Raw genomic sequence first — 20,587 nt, 5'->3', positions numbered from 1 at the left:
AAATCTCTTGATTTTATAGTTCTTTTTTTGTTATAGTTGAACACCCACTAAGGTCTGCCTACTGAAAGTAAGAAAAAGTAATTTTGAAGTTTTTAAAAACCACATATTGTATCCAGAGCAAAGAAAATGAAGTCTCTTTCCCAGGCGGAAAAGCTATGAATTAGAGGTTTTATGAAGTAAAAACAAATGTCAGGTTCCGTTTGCATCAGCTGAATTATGCATTTGGAATTGGGCTCCGTTCGGTGTGTGCGTGGCCCAGGGCTGGAAGGAGTAAATACGGGATGCGGTTTGGAGACCGTGTCATTGGATTGAGTTAACTCCCTGCTCTGCCCTGTGTCTTGCAGTTTGGTGTTTGGAAGTCGGCTGGACATCCACTCGGGTGGTATAGATTTAGCGTTTCCTCACCACGAGAACGAAATCGCACAGTGCGAGGTCTTTCACCAGTGCCAGCAGTGGGGGAATTACTTCCTACATTCTGGTGAGCGAGGGCTTCAGGTTAATTTGTTCCATTTCAATTCTCTCGACTCTGTTCGTGAAATAGCTACATTTGGAAACACCTGCATCAGCTAATAGGTCAAGAAACAGAGTTGTCCCTCAAATGGGCTTTGACTTGTTGGTTGGACGTGAACTTCCTTGGATCGGAATACCGAATGTGCCTTTTGGAACTGAAACGTGAGCTGACGAGAGTTCGGCACATGTTATGCAGCGCGGTTCTGCAGAAGTCTGTTTGAAAGGAAACTACGAAGAGGGAATTTCAAATAGTATGATGTCGTAATGATTATGAATACGCCATTCTTGAGCTGTGACATTGTCACCGTCAATACCTGTCATTCTCTGAAAGCACTGCCTTCCGTTTCACTGTTCAAAAAACCTCGTGGCCGTCTGCTCTCAGAAGTGGATACGAAGTTGTGAGACCAGCGGCGTCTTGAGCGAAGCAATTTTGGCATTTCCTGTGACGCATGGGGAGATTCACGTGTCCAAGATTGTGATAAAGGTCGCGGAGCCACCGTGAACTGGTTTTGTTACCTTTCTGGAGTGGGCAGTGGTGTTTGAGGGGAAGAAAGAGGAAAGGCTTTGGTAGTGATGGGGTTGGGAGATGCAAACGGTCAACATCTAAAGCTTAGGAAACCAACAAGAACCATTTCTTTAAGTCCTTAGATTAAGGAAACCAGGTTTTGCCAGCGAGGTGGTATTGAACGCAGACACACTCCAGTTTTGTAATATGCAGTAGCTGCTTCAAGTCTGCGGCGAGGGTCCACGTGGGTGACAGTGGCCAGCGGGGCTGCCTTCCGCGCAGGCCCGCCCTGCAGCGCCTCTGCCACCCCGTGTGCCCCGCCCGGAGCCCGCGGGCCAGCCTCGCGGCTCTCTGTGCGACCCCGCATCTCGGTGCTGCCCTGAGGTCGTCTGAAAGGGACGGGCTGAGTTGCCGTTCCCAGCGCGGGGGCCCGAGGTCCGGTTTCCACCTCGTGTCCCTGCTTGGCGCCCGACAGGAGCCAGAACCCGCGTCTTTTGTGCCGGGCCAGGAGCTCGATGGCCCCGGCTCCGTTCCTCCCGCACTTCGGCAGGGACCCCGGACCCGTTTCCGGTCGGGGCTCACGCCTCTTCTCAGAAACCGCGTGGAGCCAGGTCTCCCCCTTCAGCGGGAGGACTTGTGAGAGCAGAATGCTCCGAGCCCGTCCGGGGAGGGAATCACAGGTCCCAGGGATGGAGGTGTTCCCGTGCCCGGTGGCAGGCTCGGGGACAGGTGATCCCGTGTTACCCGTCGGGACGCGAGGGCTGGCCCCCACAGGCCCTTCGTCGGTGGCGCTCGTGAGGAGTTGGGGTTTGCCGCCAGCACCGGTGCCCCTCGGTGACTGGGTCTGCCATCAGACGGGACCCGCGATAGTGCCAGCGCTCACGGGGCTCTGTGTCTGCACACGGCAGGTCCTGCTGCTTTGGATGAGGCGTGGGGAAGGGTTTTGCTGTTAAGACCCACGATCTGTTAGGACGTTGGAATCTTTGTCCCACTTTCACCCGGTCCCGGAGGAACAGCTGCGTCTCCTGACACCCTGGAGAATCGATGCCTTTTCCTGAAGTAAATGGATGGAAGTAGAGTTCGGCAGTCAGATGTTTCGTTTTCCAGATGTTGTCAGTTTCTTAAAACTTCACTTGTGCATATGGCAGGCTGCATAGGTTGACATATTCAAGGTTACGTAGCTTTTTGGAAGCCACATTGTAACCAGTTCTTGGAAAGTTGGCTTGAAAAAAGGTGATGCTTGAAGTTGTGTCAGAAAAAGTGGAAGAATCTTCTGTTGGGAAATCACAGCTCCCTTGGAAGTGAACCTGGTACAGATGTGGTCCAGGAGGAGGTCCAGGCTCAGATGGAGGAGTCCTGAGGGTTCAGGTCCCGCCGTCTTTCACACACGGGCGTGAAACGACGCTGAGGCTGGGATATGTCTGAAAACGAGCTACAGACACGCTCGCAGTGTTGCTCAGAGACCCGCACGCTTTGTGGAAGCAAAGATGTGTCCTCTCCTTGGGCGCTGAGTCAGGTCCCCTGTGTTGGTGAGTCACAGGAGAGGGAGGGGCCGTCCCCGCAGTGTGATGCCCTGGCCTGGGGTGGACGTGGGCCCCCCTTGCTGGCGGGCTGAGCGCAGGGCCGATCTGGGGGGCCTGTGTGGGCATCCACGCAGGGCTGTGTGACGGGTCAGGGCTCCCGGAGTCCAGGCGCCTTTGGAGACGCGCCCTCCTTCACCCTGCCTCTGGGGGTACAGAATGAGTGACTCTGTTTTTGTTTCAGGGCATTTGCACGTGAAGGGCAAAGAAGAGAAGATGTCCAAATCACTGAAGAACTACATCACAATTAAGGTAACGCACTTGTCGTGTTTCCTGTGTGCCCATCAGTCTGCCGACGTGTCACGGAGGCAGATATGCTTCAGGAGACCCCCATCTCTGGTTCCCTGTGTCCCCGGGGCCCTGACGGGCTTCTCCTGCTTCTGGCTTAAACGGCTTTCTCTTGTCTAAAAGTGCGAGGCGGTGTTTCCTGTCCTGTCGCCTCCTGTGTCGGCTCCTGTGTCGGGGGCCTCAGCCTCTTCCCCCTCCCTGTTCCAGGACTCCGATTTTATTGATTTGGGCCCTTTCTCTCTTTTTTTTTTTTGATGAGTCTAGCTAAATGTTTATTGATTTTATCTTTTCAAAGAACTAGTTCTTAGTTTCACTGATCTTTCGTATTTTTTTTCAGTCTTTATTTCATTTATTTCTGCTCTTACCTTTATGATTTCTTTCCTTCTGTTAACTTTGGGTTTTGTTTGTTCTTCTTCTAGTGCCTTAAGGTGTGAAGTTAGGTTGTTTATTTGAGATTTTTCTGAAGAGGTTTTTCTTATATTACTAACTACTTCCCTTTTAGGACTGCTTTTGCTGCAGCCCACGTATATGCGGTTATTTTAGTGGATGATCCCAGTTTGAGCACATGCGAACAAGCTTGCATTTTTACCCACCTCCCATGTTTAATGTTTTTTACATCATGTTTTACATCTTTTGGTTTTGTGCATCACTTAACTACTTATTGTGGATATAGATGATTTATAGTATTTTTGTCTTTTAACCTTCCTACTAGCTTTATAAGTGGTTACTCTATCTTTACTGAATGTTTGCCTTTACCGATGAGATTTTTCCTTTCAGAATTTTCCTATTTCTAGTCGTGGACTTTTCTTTTCCTCTTAGAGAAGTCCCTTTAACATGTCGTGTAATGCTGGTTTAAGGGTTCTGTTGCTTGTCTGTAAAATTCTTTCTCTGTCCTTCAGATCTGAATGATAGCTTGCTGGGCAGAGTGTTCTTGGTTGTAGGTTTTTTCATCACTTCGAGTATATCATGTTGCTCCTTTCTGGCGTGCAGAAGTCAGCTGACAGTCTTGCGAGAGTTCCCCTGTGAGAAACTAGTTGCTTTTCCCTTGCTGCTTTTAAGATTTTCTTTGTTTTTAATTTTCCCATTTTATTTACAGTGTGTCCTGCTGTGGATCTCTTTGGGTTCATCTCGTTTGGGCCTCTCTGTGCTTCCTGGGCTTGGATGTCTATTTCCCTTTCGCAGGCTAGGCAAATTTACAGCTTAGCTGGAAATATAAGCTCTCTGCCGCTTTCTCTCTCTCTCTCTCCTGGGGCCGCTACAATGCGAACGCTGGTGCGCTCGGTGTTGTCCCAGGTGTCTCTTAAACTACTGAGTCTTTTGCATTAGCTTTCTTCCATATGGACTTAACTCATTTGAATAATCATCTGTTGTAAGGGCCCACCTTAATTAGTTTAAACCATCCCCTATTGATGGCCATTTAAATTATATTTTTCATGGCCGTATTAAACTACATCTGTTTGGGTACATGCATTTAAAATTTTCATAGATATTACAAAGTCTGCATTACTTTCCTGACCACTTAGTGAGTGGCCCTTGGGGGGCGCTACTACAGGACTGAGTTACTTCCCTGCTGTTGGATTTTACAGAGACCAAAGTCTTCCCCAGCCTCACATTCCAGCCCCTGGCAACTACTGGTCTGCTCTCCATTTCTTTTTCTTTCTTCCTTCCTCCCTCCCTCCCTCCCTTCATCCTTCCCTCCCTCCATCCCTCCCTTCCTCTCTTTCTCTTTCTTTCCCACACCGCATGGCTTGCAGGATCTTAGTTCCCTGACCAGGGATCAAACCCAGGGCCCCGGCAGTGAGCACAGAGTCCTAACCACTGGACCGCCAGGGAATTAATTCCCTGCAGTTTCTGTGAGTTTTTCCTTTAGATTCCACACGTGGGTGAGATCATACAGTATTTGTCTTTCTCGGCTTTCTTTCACTGAGCCCAGGGTCCTCTAGGTTCATCCATGTTGTCACAAACGGCAGGATTTCCTTCTTTTGATGATTAATAGTCCGTAGTGTGTATATGCACGTGTATGTGTGTGTGTCAGCGTGTGTCACATCTTCTTTATCCATTCATCTATCTGTGGACACTTAGGTTGTTTCCATATCTTGACTATTGTCAGTAATGCTGCATTGAACATAGGAGTGCAGATATATCTACGAGATAGTGATTTTGTTTCCTTCAGATGTGTACCTAGAAGTGGAATTGCTGGACTGTATGGTAAATCTATTTTTGATTTTTTGAGGAATCTTCATACTGTTTTCCACGGTGGTTGTACCAGTGTACGTTCCCACCAACCACGCACAAGGATTCCCTTTTCTCAATATTCTCATCAACACTTATTTCCTTTAATGGCAGCCATTCTGATAGGTGTGGCGTCTCATTGTGGTTTTGATTTGCATTTCCCTGATGATTAGTGATGTTGAGCATCTTTTCAGGCACCTACCTGTGGCCATTTGTAGGTCTCTTTGGAAAAACGTTTATTCAAGTCTTTTGCCCATTTTTGAATCTTTTTTTTTTTTTTCTGTTGAGTTGTGTGAGTTCTTTATACATTTTGGGTATTTATCCCTTACCAGATAGATGGTCTGCAAATGTTCTCTCCCATCCTGTTGGCTGTCTTTTCATTTTGTTGACTGCTTCCTTTGCTGTGCAGAAGCTTTTTAGTTTGATGTAGTCCTACTGTCTTTCTGTGTCATTATCAGGAAACGGTCCACAGACACAGAATGCCATAGAAAGGTCAGATTCCAGATTTCTGTTGAACTCTCTGACTCCATAGGGGCACCCCACAGTGGTGAAAATAAATACCCTTTAGTGTTGCTGGCGTTTGGAGAACTATTAACTTAGATTTCTGAACACACATTGAGGTTTATCTGAATGAGTCCACATTCTGAGTGGCAGGAAACTACCCCCCTTTCTTGGGGGGGTGGGGCATGCCCAGGTGGTGTGCAGGATCTTAATTCCCCGACCAGGGATTGAACCCGTGCCCCTGGCGGTGGAAGTGCGGAGTCTTAACCACTGGACCACCAGGGAAGTCCAGGAAAAACCCTTTAAAATAAAACCACCTAAAATCCTTTTTGGATGAAATAGAGAACATGGCTACCCCGAAAACGTAAAGTGCTAAAATGAAAAAGAGATCTCTTTCGGAAAAACCGAAGACCTAGACAGACATAAAATATCCATCATGTTAGTTTTTAAATTCTGTCACTAGATGCACGATTATGAGCAGAAAGTCAGGAGTGCAGGAGAGGCACCGACTCGCAGAGAGAAGTGCGTGGGGCTGGGGGCGGCGCGTCGTGCGTCTGTCAGCGGTCAGGGCCCCGGGGCTGCGGGGAGGGCTTGCTGACCGTGGCCACGCCGCGGAGATGCACAGCTTTGCTCCTGCCCACACAGCTCCACAGCCGTACATACCAAGCGTCTGGCAGTGATTTATAAAAATCTAAACACACAACAATTTACAAAAACAAATCCTCATCTAGGGCAAGCGTGTCCACTGGGAACAGGCCTCCTGCTACACTGTCAGAGACAGGAGAGGACTTGTAACAAGTTATGAAGCAGCTGAGTCCGTGCTTTGGTGGGGAAGGAAACCTAAAGAAATAATTCAAAAAGGAGAGGGAAAAGTCAGAGGGTGGCTAAAGGCCTTCCGAGTACCCGGCGTTCACTCTCTGTCCCCGGTGTAACCCCACGCCAGCTGAGCTGCGTGTTTACTGGGGTCCCGCCGAGCACAGCTGGTTATCACGAGACCCTGGCAGGTCAGGGAAGTGCTGTCAGAGTGGCTGGAGTGATGGCCGACGGGACACAGAAGGACTTGCAGAGAAGGCACAGGATGCGAGGCTGCAGGGCAGCCCGGGCCTTGGGTGTTTGGCATTTGGTTCACTAAGTCTTGTCTTTTTGTCACCATTATAGACACACTGCAGTTACGACACACCCGCATCTTAGCATTCTGTAAGTGATGCTCCGTATGCGACAGCGCTAGTTATTTATCTGCCTGTGCCGTCCGTGGTGTAGTAACATCACAGTGCAGGGGCTCGGTCTCCGTGCTGCTGCTTTTGCAGATTTAAAGGGGAAGTGACAGGTGAGAACGCGAGGGCACGTGACTGCGCAAATGCGAGAATTAACACGCACACTGTGTGCTGTCCACCGGACGGGGTCTCAAGTTAGTTGGCTAGTTTGGGGAATTAAGGGGACGAAGAAATACTCCTTTTTCACACCCTGGAAAGGAGCACCAGGGGACGGACACAGACGTTGAAATACCCGGTGTCTTACTGAAGAAAGTCGGGTTGGACAGGGCTCTTCACCTTTCCCCTGTCGATCCTGTTGTTGGCCTGGCGAAATCTGTGGCCGCTTCCTTAGAATGTAACATTTTTAAACACACAGAATGAAATCTGTAGGAGCCTGACAGGTGTTGATTATATCGAGATACAGGAATCCATGCCCTCGCTCACTTGAGTGAACACAGAATCCAGCCGTGGGTCTGAGCCCCGCAGCTCACGTCAGATGAGTGACAGCACAGGCTGTGTGGAGGTGACGCGGCCGCAGGCTCGTGGGGCGAACACCCCGCGACTGCTCGGGGGGCGGTCCAGGTGTCTACACTGGTGGTTGGAGGAGCGCTGCGTGTGCCTGGGGGTTAGTGGCTCCTGTCTCTCCCGGGCCCCTGCAGGACTTCCTCAGCACGGCCTCCCCAGACGTCTTCCGCCTCTTCTGCCTGCGGAGCAGCTACAGGTCAGGTGAGCTGGCAGGGAGGCCTGGGTGCTCCTCACGTGTGGCCCCGGGGAGCCTCTGAGGGCCTCTGGGAACCCCGAAATCCGGGTGGGGTGCGCCCCGTCCTGTTGAGGTGTTGCCCTCGTGCCCTGAGGTTGGGTTCTGAACAGAAGCCCGAGGATGCTCCAGGGAGCACGGTCCCAGCGCTCGGCCAGGGGACCCCGGAGCCTGTCCCAAGGCCGCGGCTTTGCAGTGGGACTCCGGTGCCCAGCGCTCCACGGGGCCCGGAGAGCCTGAGCCCGCGGCACCTGCCCCCTGGCTTCATGAGCTGTCCTGGCACAGGGCCCGAGCCAGGAGCCGTCAGCATGGCACTGCCCCTCCCCTGGGCCAGAGGGCGTGTTCCCTTCCAGTCCTGAAGGCGAGTCTGGGGACCCCGGCACTCCCCGCTGGCCGGACCCCTGTCCAGAGACCTGGGGCCGCCCGGGTGCGGCGAGTGTCCCTAATCTGTCCCCGCACACTCGTGGGCGGGGTGATGGCCGAGTTTCCCTGCCCCTCCGGGAACACAGGGCCAGAGTCCTCGTGGCACCGGTCAGCTGGCCTCCCCAGAGGCGCTTCAGGTGCCCGGCAGGGCCCCTGCTTTCCAGAGCCATCTGTTTGTACACCTGTCAGCAGGAATGAGCCCTCGGCCACTCACGTGGGGAGGGGTGTCCACGTTTCCTGCCCGGGGTCAGGACAGAGCCTGGCGGTCTGCAGGCGCTCGCGGCTCCCGGGTGACTGGGCTCCCTCCCCACAGCCATAGACTACAGCGACGGCGCCATGCTCGAGGCCAGGCGTCTGCTCCGTGCCGTGGCCGCCTTTGTGGAGGACGCTCGGGCCTACATGAGGGGGCAGCTGGTGGGCGGCCCTGTCCAGGAGGACGTGCTGTGGGAGAGGTGGGTGCTGCTCAGGACCACCCGAGGCAGCGCTGTGGACACGGGGGTGGGGCTGGTGGGAGCCCCGGGCCCGCCAGAGGAGGGGCAGGCACCCTGCCTTCAGGGAGGCCTGGACGGCCCACGGTCGCGTGGGAGCGTCAGGAACCTCGTGGATGGCGTGGTCGACGGGAAGTGGGGCAGGTGGGCGGACGAGCGAGCTGTTGAAGGAAGGAGGGGGGACCTGGGTCGCGGGACAGGGGTTGACGGGCGCGTCCGGAAGCCCAGCGTGTGCCCCCCGCCCCCTGGGGGTCGTGACCACAGGCCGGTCGTGCCTGCAGAGGTGGGAGCACAGCAAGGGGCCCCGGGAAGTGAACTGAGTGGTGGCGCGGGCGGGAGGACGGAGCCCACCCCGGACATGGAGACGGTGTTTCCAGTTCTGTTGCTTGGTAAATGGCTCGACGTGGTCATCTGTGTTTCACTCGTCCAAAAAAAGGCGAGGAAGGTTTGAGATTGGCTTCAGAGACGGTGAGAAAGTGGGAAGACAGAGCCTCGGGGGATACCAGAGGGAGATGAGGGGGGCAGGGTCATCGGGGGTCCCCGGAGGCTGATGGTGGGCGGGGTCTGTGTGCCCTGCCACCCAGGGAGCCCCTGGAGGAGTAGAGGGCCCGGGGCTCCTTCGGGGCCGGCCGGGAAGAGGGCATCTGCAGGAGAGAGGCAGGAGCTGCCTGTTGGTCACAGCAGTGGCACCCAGGATGAAGCCCAAGCCCTGGGGACGGGCAGCTGGGCCTTGTGGGGCTGGGCCACCCTCCCGATGGCGGGTGCCAGGGAAGGGCCGGCAGTGCCGCTCACCGGCAGGCGTGCAGGGGAGAGTCTGCGCCTCAGTCAGGAGAGGTCAGGTTATGCCGGCTGACAGCGCCGGGTTGCAGAAGCCCAGGCAGCAAAGGTCTGTCTCTCCCTGTGGTCACTCGGGCCCAGGCTCGGCGGCTCTGCCCAACCCTTTCCTGTGCCTGGGGAGCAGGGCACCCGGAGGACGTGGGGAAAGTCTGGGACGAGGGGCAGCAGGGAATCAATACGGTGGCAGAGCCTCGGAGGGGCCGGTGACTGACCGGCAGGCGTGCAGGACAGCATGTGAGTGAGGGGTGGCTCAAAGGGGACCTGATGGTGCTGCTGGGGACGGGTAAGGGGGCAGGCGAGGAGGAGGTGACGGTGACCTCAGTTTCCTTGCCAGGGGCTGAGGGGCTCGAGCGTCACAGCAGCCGGCTCCTGAGGGGGTCTGACAGCAGAGGGAAGGAGCTGGAAGGGCTGCCCCAGGGGCGGGAGCTGAGGGTGGAGCCCCCGGGGGGCGTCCGTCCTGGGGGCCCAGCCAGCGCTGCAGCTCCTGCCATCCAGCCGGGTCCCTGGAGCGGCCCCGTCTGCTCACCTCCCCAAAGGCTGGGCCACACCAAGGGGGCCGTGCAGGCGGCGCTGGCGGACGACTTCAACACGCCGGGGGCGGTGGACGCCGTCATGGACCTGGCTCACCACGGGAACAGACAGCTGAAGGCGGCTGCCGAGGTAACTCCTGGGACGTGGCGACAGTTCTGAGGACACAGCAGATGCCACCTCGCCAGCCCCTGGGGCCACCCAGCTCCCAGAGCCTGTGGCCTCTGAGCCACCCCTGCATGTGGCCCCGTCCTGAGCCAGGGTCAGTAGAGCTGGGGGCCGTGGGGAGGCCCGGCATGTGGACACAGGAGCTCAGGGGAGTCTGAGTTTGTCACACAGATGTGAGACGGGGAAGGAAGCTGGGTGGGGACCCCGACTGCCCCCCAGCCCTGCCCGTCCCTGGGCCCTGGCGCCAGGCTCCTCTCGGATGCCCAGGACCCTGGGACGCCCCGAAGGCCACCTGCTGCCGCCGCCGCCCAGGGGCTCCTTGCCAGCACAGGCGCTCAGAGCACAGGCCCCGGCGGCGGGCGGGAGCACCGGCTTCGCAGGGCTGCGCCCGCGCCCACCGGGGGCTGACCTGCCCGGGGTCGGTGCTCTTGCCTTTCAAGAGCCTTCTCTGGGTGACTTGTTGCAGGCGGCCGGTGGTCCCAGGAGCCCTACTGTGTTCGGTGCCGTCGTGTCCTACGTGGAGCAGTTCTTTGAGACGGTGGGGATTTCTCTGGCTGAGCGACAGGTATGCCCTTCTCTCTTCAGTCCTTGATCGTGGGACTTAATCTACACGCTAACACTGTAACAGCCGCTTCTTCCCTTCAGAAACGCAGATTTTAACGGTAATTAAAGGCCAGACTTACCACGTGCTTAAGATGTGTTATGTTCCTTAAAAGGGGAACACACGCAGAGCTGGGATTTACTAACCGAAAGAGGGTTCTCAGCACGACGAGCGTGCACCTCAGCTGCACCGTGAGTGGTGAGCCACGGATTCCGTGTGCACTTGTGTCCGGGAAAGAACCTCAAAGTGTACACGGCAGTCAGGCTGCAGGGGACACGCTTCTCCGGCGCCGTTTGAGCTGCCGGCCGGGCCCCAGCTGTCAGGGATCCCCGGGCCTGGCCCCCCTGGCTGCCCACGTCCCTGTCACACACTCCTCAGCAGAGGCCCAGTCCAGGCCCGTGGGCTGTTCGGCCACCGGGTCTCTGGTTCCGTGTGTGTGGAACGTCCCTTGTCCTTCTGTGGCCTTTTCCTGCCCTGACACCCCGGCCCCTCAGGGACTCAGCACATATGACGCCATCCTCTGGGCCGTGATCCCCGTCTGTCCCGCGCCCAGGATGTGCACCGTGACCACGCCGCAGAGACCCTTCCTGGCGCCAGTGTGGACTTGGGTCCTCCTCCCGCTCGCAGCTGGGGGGCAGAGCGTGGAGCTGGCCGCGGTGCCACACACGGCCCCATCCCTTTGGCACGTTCTTGCTTCCTGCACTGACGTTCCCAGCCCATCCGGTACCTTGTGTCGCAGGCAGGAGTCGGCCTTTCTCCCAGGAGCCTGGCTGCTCTCGGCGGGGAGGGTCTGGGCACTGGGTGCTCGCTGCGCTTGACCACAGCTGCTCTGGCCGTAGGCGGGCAGAGCCAGCCCCCAGGATCCTGGGTCCCCTCTCCGTATCGACTGTTACCCCCGACACCTCGACTCCGGTTCCCAACAGTCCCGGGCCACCTCCCTCCTCTGGGCTCCCACCTCCCAACATCGCTCCCCCGCTGCCCTCCCCATGTATACCTGTCTCCCCACGGCCGCCGCCTCTCCCCTCACCCCCAGCAGGCTGTCCTCTGCACAGAAGCGTCCTTGCCTGACGCCCCAGGCCAGGGTCCCTCCTCCTCCAGGGGGCCCACCTCCCTCTGCCTCACCTAACAAACAGCCTTAGGACTGTTGCTCAGGACCGAAAAGGAAAGGGCCATAGCTGCCACTTTCTAAAAAATGTGAACAGGCTGTTAACAGGGGAGCCTGGACTGCACACGGGGGGACGCCACCCCGGATCTCCCTGCGGGCCCCGCCGGGCCACCTGCTGCTGTGAGGCCTGGGCACAGCCCACACTGCCGGGCCGGGGACCTGCCAGCTGAGACCTGGCGCCGGCTGCCCTGGCCGTGAGCGGGGATGTCTCCTAGGACTGTTTGTCAGGCTGTGAGCTTCTCTGGCCTCAACAGAAAGACTCCCGTATCTTTGCAATGGTTTGTCTGATTGAGAGACACTGATTCCCTAGTGGACTGCGGCCTTCCCTGGGTGGTCCAGGGCCTGTTGGCAGCTCACACTAGGCTGAGGGGGCCAGGTCTATGCTGGGTCACCAGAAGCCCACCTCCTCCCCGAGCTGGGGCGCCCCCGGAGCCCGCTGGGGGCTCATGTCTCTGTAACGAGCCATCTTCTACCGTGGGAGCAGTGGCTGGGGATCACGTTGAGGTTGAAGGAGTTGGACTGCCGGCCCTTCCTCCGTGGGGCAGGGGGTGGGGGTGGGGTTGGACGCCTGGCAACTTGGAAAGGCTCCGGGCCCACGCCAGCCCTGGAGCTCCCCCGGCCGGCACCCACACTGCTGGTCCCCGGCCCCGGGGGAGAGCGCTGCGGGGCTGCGCCTGTGTGCGCGCCCACCTGTGCGCAGGACGTCCAGGGCCTTGAACGGCGGCTGGAGCGAGCAAGTTTGGTTTCCTTGGTCGACGAGGCCCAGGCCTGCCGGCTCTGCCCAATGACCCTCCGATGCTGCCCGTCTGCAGTGGCAGCTCCCGCTCACCAGCCTGGGCGATCGGGAGACTGGGCCCTTTGGGCGAGGCGAGGGGAGGGAGATGAGCCGCGCCCCCTGCCCCTCCCCGGCCCGGGGCCCATCCACTCACCCGGCGCCCGGGCAGTGTGTTTCAGGGGCCGGCGGCCCGGCCGCCCTGCACAGCGTGGTTGAGGAGCTGGTCCGCTTCCGGCAGAAGGTCCGGCAGTTCGCTCTGGCCGCGAGGGAGGCCCCTGGGGAGGCGCAGCGGCAGCTCCTGGAGAGGCAGCCCCTGCTGGAGGCCTGTGACGCGCTGCGCCGGGACCTGGCCGCCCACGGCGTCAGCATCAAGGTGAGCGCCGCCCCGCCCCCGGCTCTGCCCCTGCCCTGCGCCCTCTCACCCGGCCCGTCTCCTTCTCCAGGACCGGGGCGGTGTGTCCACGTGGGAGCTGCTGGACCCGAGGACAGAAGACCCCAAACCAGGGAGCTGAGGCCACGGGATGCGGAGGCCACGGCTCCCGGGCGGTTCTGTGCTGCTTCAAATCATGATAAAAGCTTGATGTTCAAGTTTCTGTGTGGCTGCTCAGTTAACCTTAAACCAAACTGTCACCGCCCCACGGGTGCTCGTAGATGTGCTGGAGAATGGGTTGCGACGGCCACAGACGCAGTTCAGTAAAGTCACATCAGCCCACACCGTGGTCTCTGGCTCCTGAGCCCGGGGCCTGACATCGTGGGACGGCCCTGAAACTGCGAGACCAGAATGTCGGCCCTACACGGGGTCCTGGAAGACGTCATGGGAAGGGCAGGCGGGACCCCTTCCCCGGGGTCACCTGGTCTCAAGCAGAAGCGGCCTGTGCCCCACGTGCTGGGCAGTGCTGGGCTGGGCGTGCACACACGGTTTTACATTTATTTTCCTGGTTACAAAGTAACGTGTTAACCACAGAAAGCGCCAACAGAGGAAACCCCTGCAAGCGTCCAGCCCGTTTCCTCTGAGTGATAGGCTCTGTTTCTCCTCTGTTCTGTTTGACCTCTTCCTTAAACAGTTGGTTCTTGGGGTACCGTCCTCTGCTGCCTCTGAGCAGACACCACGGGGCCAGGGCTGTGCTTGAGTCTGGGTGACACGGGTGAGGGCACAGGTGTGACAGGCGGGCACGAGGCGGGCGACCTGGGACCGAGCTTGCCGGCAGCCTCACGCTCCATCTCCTTTCTGTCGCAGGCAGGGAGCTACAGCTGTTCAGCCAGCCAGCAGGAAGCGGGGTGACCCTCTCGCCGCTTCCCCCAGCTCTCAGCCAGGCTGCCCCATGTCCACTGCTGTGGGGCTGGCACTGATCCTGTGGGCGCGGCCCCGGGCAGCAGGCCAGCACCCGTCAGGCGCCGCGCGGACGGCCTGGCTGGCCCGGTAGCCGCCTTAACTTCGTCACTGACCTTCCTGACCCTGAAAGGCAGGGGGTTCCTGTTCTACAGATGAGGAAGCCCGTTCAGAAGCTGACCTGCTACAAGGGACCCAACCCGTGAGCAGTGGAGTCAGGATCCCAGAGGGCGGGCAGGCCCCTGACATGGGACAGGCAAGCAGGGCCGCTCAGTACTGGGGGCAGGCTGTCCGGCCGGAGGCTGAGCTGGCCGCCAGATGTGCTTCGGTGCTGGTGTCCTGGCGCAGTGTCCTCAGCTGGAGCTAGAGAGCGCCTGGGTTTGCAAAGGACAAGGAGCAACTGCTCACCTCGTTCAGAAGCACGGGCCCTGAATGGTGCTTTCTCAAGCAAAGGGATGCAAGGCAGAAACACAGCAGTTCCTGTGTCGGCTAATCTTGTCTTCTATGGAAAGAAACAGCTACGTTGCGGGCTTAGTACTTCGTTTTAACGGTACTGGTAGGCAGTGGTGAAAACCACACCATTAGACAGACGGGCTTACGTGTTTTCATCTTCCTAGTATCTGAGAATGTCCTCAGGATTAAGTTGAGAGGTGGATTCTGGCTGTTTAAGAAAAAAATACAAAACTCTCCCTTGAAGTAAACCAGATCTGCTTTTTAATAAGAGACCATGATTTAGGCGTAATTCCCCAAAGGAAAAAATGTCCGTGACACTTAAACTCTTCTACAGTTAGATATGAAATAACAATGGTAAACATTTTAAAGGAAATCTTGAAAGTCCACGACTATTTAGAGGAAGTGGGACCTTTCTGCGGGGAGGTTTCTGACCGCAGAGCAGGAGTCCCTGGGGAAGGACAGACGGACAGGCCAGGCCCCGCCCCACAGAAGGCAGCACCGACGCCTGAGAGTACACTCAAGCACACGTGCTGTAACCAGCCCAGCAGAGATGTGACGGGAGACAGCCAGCTCTCGGGCCACGAAGAGAACTGCCCACACAGACAGCCGCGCCCAAGCTGACCTGATGCAGATGGGACAACTCACTACAGTTTCAGAGAGAACTTCTTCAGAACGTTCCTGAAGCCACACCCACTCTCGAAGCAGAGGGACCCGCCGTCCTGCTCCGTGAGCAGGCATGAAGGCAGTGTTGGTGCCCCCCACCTGCGTGCCATCTCCCGCCCGACCCCGGAGCCCCAGGCGTCCCTCCCACTCCCATGTGCCGCGCTGGGGCCTGTCAGCCAGCACCCGACTGGTGCACAGGCCAGGGGCCCAGAGGCCCTACCTGTGCACTCGGGGGTCAGGGTCCCATTCGCTTCCCTTCTGTGATCTTCCCAGCTGCCTCCAAAAGGGTTTCAGATTTCTCATTATTCTGAAATATTTCAACCAACTGACGAAAACAAGCAATGCTTAATATTTCTGCCCAGATGTGTCCAACCGAATCACGGTTCAAAAAGAAGCAAAAATGAGCTAAAAAATGAATGCCACATCCCTTCGAGGACCTCAGTTTAAAAAAGAAAACATCACTCATGTAGACATTTGAAAACGAGCGATGGGATCCCCCCGAGAGGACTACCGGAGGAGGGGAACTTCCCGCAAACAGAAGAATCGCACAGCAAAAGCCCACGACCTCAGCTGAGCTGGTGACGGACGGTCTCACCGTCATATGATTCTCTTCATTCTTTTCTGATATTGCCCAGAAGCTGAAAAAAGTTCAGGAATACTCTGTTTCCTATCATAACACCTCCAAGCACACAGCAGCTGAGCCAGAAAGTGCTACGTTCCAAGCTCTGACACTGTCTACGTCAACCCGCACGGCACAGACTCACACACCTCCCAGCGGACTCGGATGGACCGGAGGCGGGTCCCGTCACAAATGCAGCTCCCCTGTCGGGGCCACCCCTCCTCCGTCTGCACCAGCTGAGGTTTCGAAGAGTCTGCTGAACGCGGGCCCGAGCTCCCTGATCATGTCCGTGGTGGTGGTGGCGCGGCCGTGCTTCTGGAAGGCTTGGCGGGCACACTGCCTGGTGAGCGCACAGGCACCAAAGGCAGCCACAAGGAGCGGGCTGGACCTGCGGGGCAGCGGCGTTAGCGGGGCGTCGTGGCCACCGAAGGCCCTCCCTGTCCCTCCTGTGGTCGCCCGGGGACCCACTCTGGCAAGTTCAGTCTAACGTGCCGCTGGGCCTATTAGAAATGCCCGTCGGCCTGGAGAAAGGTTAGGATGCATCCACGTCCCGGCTGCAAGCCAGACCGGCACTCGGTCACAGGGTAAGTGCTCAGTGCTGTTCTAGGCCCTGGAAGACACCGGAGCCTGGGGACGAGCTGCTTGCTATGTTCCTGGACCCGTTACACACCCGCCTGCGCGCACACACCCCGCAGGCCCCCCGGGCCAGGTGTGCTGGGACCCCGCAGCCCGGCACCGTCAGGGTCGCCAGGATGGGCACAGCGAGAGGCCGAGGGCCCTGAGGGGTGGGCTGCCCGGGCCCACCCTCTGCCGGCGACGGCAGACCCCACCGCTCAGGGCGCTGTACCCCGTGGACAGTCATCTCCCGGCACACGCTCTGCCCCTGCCTGCGTGTCCCCCGAGGCCCCGGTCCCGCAGAGCATGCGCCGCAGACCCCCGAGCAGCACCCCCGACCCCAGCAGGGACACCAGAGCCCCCGGGCGAGCGTCCTGGGACCAACCCCTGCCCTGGGAGCTCTTCTTCCATGAGACACCGGCCCCTCAGCGGTATGTTCCAAGCAGCCACTTATTAAACATGCAACTGCTGAAACAGCACGGGAGGAACAAAGACTTGACTCACCCATTGGTCTTCTCGGGGCCAGCCAGGAGGGCCCAGTGTGCCAGGACGCCCAGGGAGCCCGACAGGAGGTCCCCCTGCCCGCCACACCTGCGGCCGCTGCCCTCCCGGCTGCACGTGAGCGCTGTGGGGTGAGGGGGCCGTGTGAGAGGGGCCGTGCTCCGTCACCTTGCCCCCACCCCCGTCCTGACACGGCAGGCGGAGGCCCAGCTCCCCCAACCAGCACCGAGGGGTCTGTGGGGACAGGGTGGGGACGGTGCCCCCGGCCCAGGGCGCCCGCAGCGGCCCTGCCGGGACTTCGTCTGTGCCGTGCCGGGAAGTTTCTATCTCTTGGGGAAACGTCTTAACCAGCTGCTACGCTCTCTCTGTTAGAGTCTAGAGCACCTTCCAGCGTCTGACTCGCGGGCTTCAGGGCCACGCAGAGGAGGCTCTCTGCGTCTCCTGTCTAGCGCGTGACAGCGAGCGTGTGTGTGTGACGGTGTGCGAGCATGCACACTGCTTCCTGGGCACCGGTTCCGTGTGTACAGCTCCCTCATCAACGCCTGGTGGGCTCCTGCCTCCGGGGCAGACTTCAGCAACAGGAGGACTCGTCTGCAGGGAGCAGAGGCGTCACACACCAAACCCTGGTGCGGACGCGGGCAGGCCTGCTGGGCTCTGCAGCCACGCTCGGGGCCCAGGGGCTCCCGCCCCACCGGCAGCTCCTTGGGTGTCTCGTTTTCCGGGCGTTTTTATAAAACAACAGGAAGCAGTGAAAGACTCAAGCAACTGCATCTGTGCCTCAGGTGAGGTGGCAACGGGCCTGCAGGGTCGCCCGCTGCCCAGAGCCTCTGCTCGGGGCTCTCCTTGCACAGCACGGACAGAACTGCACCCTGTACCTGGTGTCGACCAGGACCAGCATGCATCACTGCCACGTCCCTTTGCAAAACAGCGAGAAACAAGACAAAAATGGCCTTTCCAGAAGCTGTGGTTGACACGCTCACCAGGGAGTCCCTTCTCTGGGGGGTAAGTGTGCACGTGTGCCCGCGTGTGAACAGGAGGTCCTCCTGGGGCTGGTGCCCAGCGTGGCCGGCCGACACGCAGCGTGAAGCCCTCAGCCACTCACCCTGCCCGCCATCAGAGATCACGTCCTGCTCCCCTTTCTGGACCACGGTGACGTTGCCCAGGGCCTGGCTGAGTCTCTGCACAGATCTGTAGCGGTCCCTGCCATCCAGGGGGTCTCCCAGCTACGACGGAGGACAACACACAGACACAGCTGTCATCAGACACGGGAAGAGCCCATCCACCCTGACCCCGCCTCATGCGGGGAAGGGCCCGCTGGGCACCTGCCGACGGCCAAGCTCGGGCCCCACGTGCAGAGACGTTTCCGTCCACCAGCGGGAGGGAGACCCAGAGTCAGGACTACTGGCCCATGGGCGGGATTGTAAAGGTTTGCGAGGGATGCGACTTCGAGTAATAACGAGCAAACATTGACGGCACTAATACGTGAGGATGCTGGGCTTACATACACAGCTGACCCTCGAACAGCACTGGTGTGAACCACGAGGTCCCACTTACATGTGGATGTTTCCCATAGTACATACCACAGCCCTACACAATCCGAGGCTGGCTGAATCCACGGACGTGGGACCAAGGACACGGGGAACTGCGTACCCGGAGGGCCGACCGTGAATCACACTCGGAATTTTGACAGCGCGCAGCCTTCAGCGCCCCTAACCCCCGCTGTTCAAGGGTCAGCTGTATTATTTTATTTCGTCCTCACAAACCCTATGACGCAGATTCCATCATGCTCCACACTTTACAGAGGCAGGGGCAGGGATGGAACGATCCGCCCAGGGTGCATGGTGGCAGGAGGGCGGGCTGACCCCAGAGGCCACCTTTCATCCAAAGACACGCTAACTGGAAGATGCCCCATCATTGCACGCACCCAGGAGCGCACGTGTCCACCCACCTCTGCACGTCTGTCCCCGCAGGTGCACCGCAGGATGAGCCCCTCACCCCTGCCCGGGACGTCGGCTGACTCACCACAGCCTCGGCGAGTCTGCTGAACTCCACGTGGTTGGGGGTGAGAACCGCCTTCTGGTAGCCTTGGATGAGGGCCGGCTGCTGAGCGACCAGCCACAGCCCGTCCTGCAGACGAGGACTCACGTCACCGCGAGGCCGAGGGGTCCCCTGGGAGGAGGGGACGGGAGAGGAGGCCACACTCACCGCGTCAATGACGATGGGGATGCCCCTGGTCCTGGACGCTTCTAAAATGCCCTGCGAGGAAAGGAAGCCAGGCTGAGCAACAAGCCCGTCGCCTCTCAGAGAGGGTACAAGAAGCCGAGCAGTTCCTGACGGACTTCAACCTCAGGCCATCAACCAACAGGCAGGAAACAAGAAAGCAAATGCATAAATAAGCAGAAGAGACTCTGTAAGGCTGGGCCCCGGGAGCTCTGAACACAGGAGCTGTAGAAGAGAGACTCTGTAAGGCCGGGCCCCGGGAGCTCTGAAGACAGGAGCCCACGGGAACCGCCACGCAGTGCTGGGTCCCAGGCCAGCCCACGACGGACAACCCTGGGCCGGCACCTCCAAATTTCCAACAGATACTAGCCCTCAGGATTTGGAGCCGAGAGGCCTGAAGTCTCGGGAATTCCCCAACTCCTTAGTTTTTATCTATTTCTCATAAGTAACACTTCACGTGCTTTCAAATGAATGACCGTAGTAATGAACAGCGCACCACTTCTCTCTGAGAGTGCTATACTACAAGTTTGAGGTTTTTTGCTTGAAAATTATACGTGTGTCTGATCAACATGACTGCTGATTATCATGCACCAGTATCTCATGACAAGGGCATTTACGGCCACAGCACGAGAAGAGGACTCCTACCCGACAGATACTACGTAACAGAAAACTCCATTAGAAGAGAACGAATGAGATACATGACAAGCAGGGATAATTTAAAACACTGGGAGATAAGCCCACGTCCGTGAAGTAGCAGTGAGGAGTGCAGCCTCACCCAGCACGGCTGCCCTGCCCGACGGCCTGTCGCACCTGCCGACGCCGGTCTGAGTGCTGGGAGTGTGCCCAGAAGCCCCTTCGGTGGAGGGTCAGGGTACAGGGCCCACGGAGGGCTCTCTCCTTAAACAGTGGAAATGCTCTGTCTGCTTGCCCCGAGTCGGGCATTACTGTTAGAACCAATTCAGGTTTTCTGAGTCTCTGTACTTTCCTCCCAGAGCTCTTACAAAGACAGCGGCCCAGTGAACGTTCAGACCCGGGAAACGTGAGCCGACACCACGGAGAGCACATCAGTAACATCGCACAGTGTGACACTCGGCCTCCTGACGCAGAGAACGGAGGGCTGGTCTTGCTTCCATGGCTCAGAGGGCCTGTGCACTTGACGCTGTCACGGTCACGGCATCTGGAGGGTCAGCGCCACCAGCACGTGCCGTGCCGAGGCAGCAAGCCCTGCGCACGCACACACATCCGGACAGCAACCTGCCCTAAGGGAAGAACGGGCAAACGCAGGAGCCAGCCACACACAGGTCAGGAGGGCTAACGTGGAACAGGGAGCTTTCTACACACGAGGAGGGGGAGTGAGGAGTGGCAGCTCCCCAGAGCACATCCTGGGAAGGGCAGCCCTTGCTGGAGAGCAAACTGCTACAAGCTTCTGGAGAAATCCGGGAGCATCTCTCAAAAACGTTTCAGTTTCGCACTGTGTGGCTGGACCACACTGACCCCACTCAGTGTGCTCCATCTCAGGCCCGCAGCCCTGCCCCTTCCCCTCCCGCGTGAGTGACTGAGCTGTAGCCCACTCGC

General features: G+C 58.2%; 2 protein-coding genes across 12 annotated transcripts in view; one reads left to right on the top strand and one right to left on the bottom strand.

Moving 5' to 3' along the window:
- The window catches only part of CARS2 (cysteinyl-tRNA synthetase 2, mitochondrial), a 36,282-nt gene extending 23,042 nt beyond the window's left edge, over window positions 1–13,240 (top strand). The window contains exons 8-15 of one of the 5 annotated variants that reach the window (XM_059995835.2): window positions 345–478; window positions 2,780–2,847; window positions 7,529–7,595; window positions 8,363–8,501; window positions 9,911–10,034; window positions 10,537–10,635; window positions 12,781–12,984; window positions 13,055–13,240. In XM_059995835.2, the coding sequence (XP_059851818.1) occupies window positions 345–478; window positions 2,780–2,847; window positions 7,529–7,595; window positions 8,363–8,501; window positions 9,911–10,034; window positions 10,537–10,635; window positions 12,781–12,984; window positions 13,055–13,123 (904 nt within the window). In that variant the 3' untranslated portion in view covers window positions 13,124–13,240. Of the gene's footprint in view, window positions 1–344; window positions 479–2,779; window positions 2,848–7,528; window positions 7,596–8,362; window positions 8,502–9,910; window positions 10,035–10,536; window positions 10,636–12,780; window positions 12,985–13,054 lie in introns of those variants that run through there. The other 4 variants (XM_059995836.1, XM_059995837.1, XM_059995839.1 and 1 more) reach the window with 4 other exon arrangements.
- Window positions 13,241–14,620: 1,380 nt separating this feature from the next.
- Window positions 14,621–20,587, bottom strand: part of NAXD (NAD(P)HX dehydratase) — a 47,640-nt gene continuing 41,673 nt past the window's right edge. For 5 of the 7 annotated variants that reach the window (XM_059995847.1, XM_059995841.1, XM_059995845.1 and 2 more), the window contains 4 exons: window positions 18,815–19,048; window positions 17,895–18,015; window positions 16,796–16,916; window positions 14,621–16,064 (listed from right to left, as the gene is read on the bottom strand). In XM_059995847.1, coding sequence (XP_059851830.1) covers window positions 15,863–16,064; window positions 16,796–16,916; window positions 17,895–18,015; window positions 18,815–19,048 — 678 coding nt within the window. In that variant the 3' untranslated portion in view covers window positions 14,621–15,862. The remainder of the gene's footprint in view (window positions 16,065–16,795; window positions 16,917–17,894; window positions 18,016–18,814; window positions 19,049–20,587) is intronic. The other 2 variants (XM_059995846.1, XM_059995843.1) reach the window with 1 other exon arrangement.

Source organism: Delphinus delphis, chromosome 18 (genome assembly GCF_949987515.2).
Source record: "Delphinus delphis chromosome 18, mDelDel1.2, whole genome shotgun sequence".
Lineage (NCBI taxonomy): Eukaryota > Metazoa > Chordata > Mammalia > Artiodactyla > Delphinidae > Delphinus > Delphinus delphis.
This window is presented reverse-complemented; position numbering and strand designations above follow the sequence as displayed.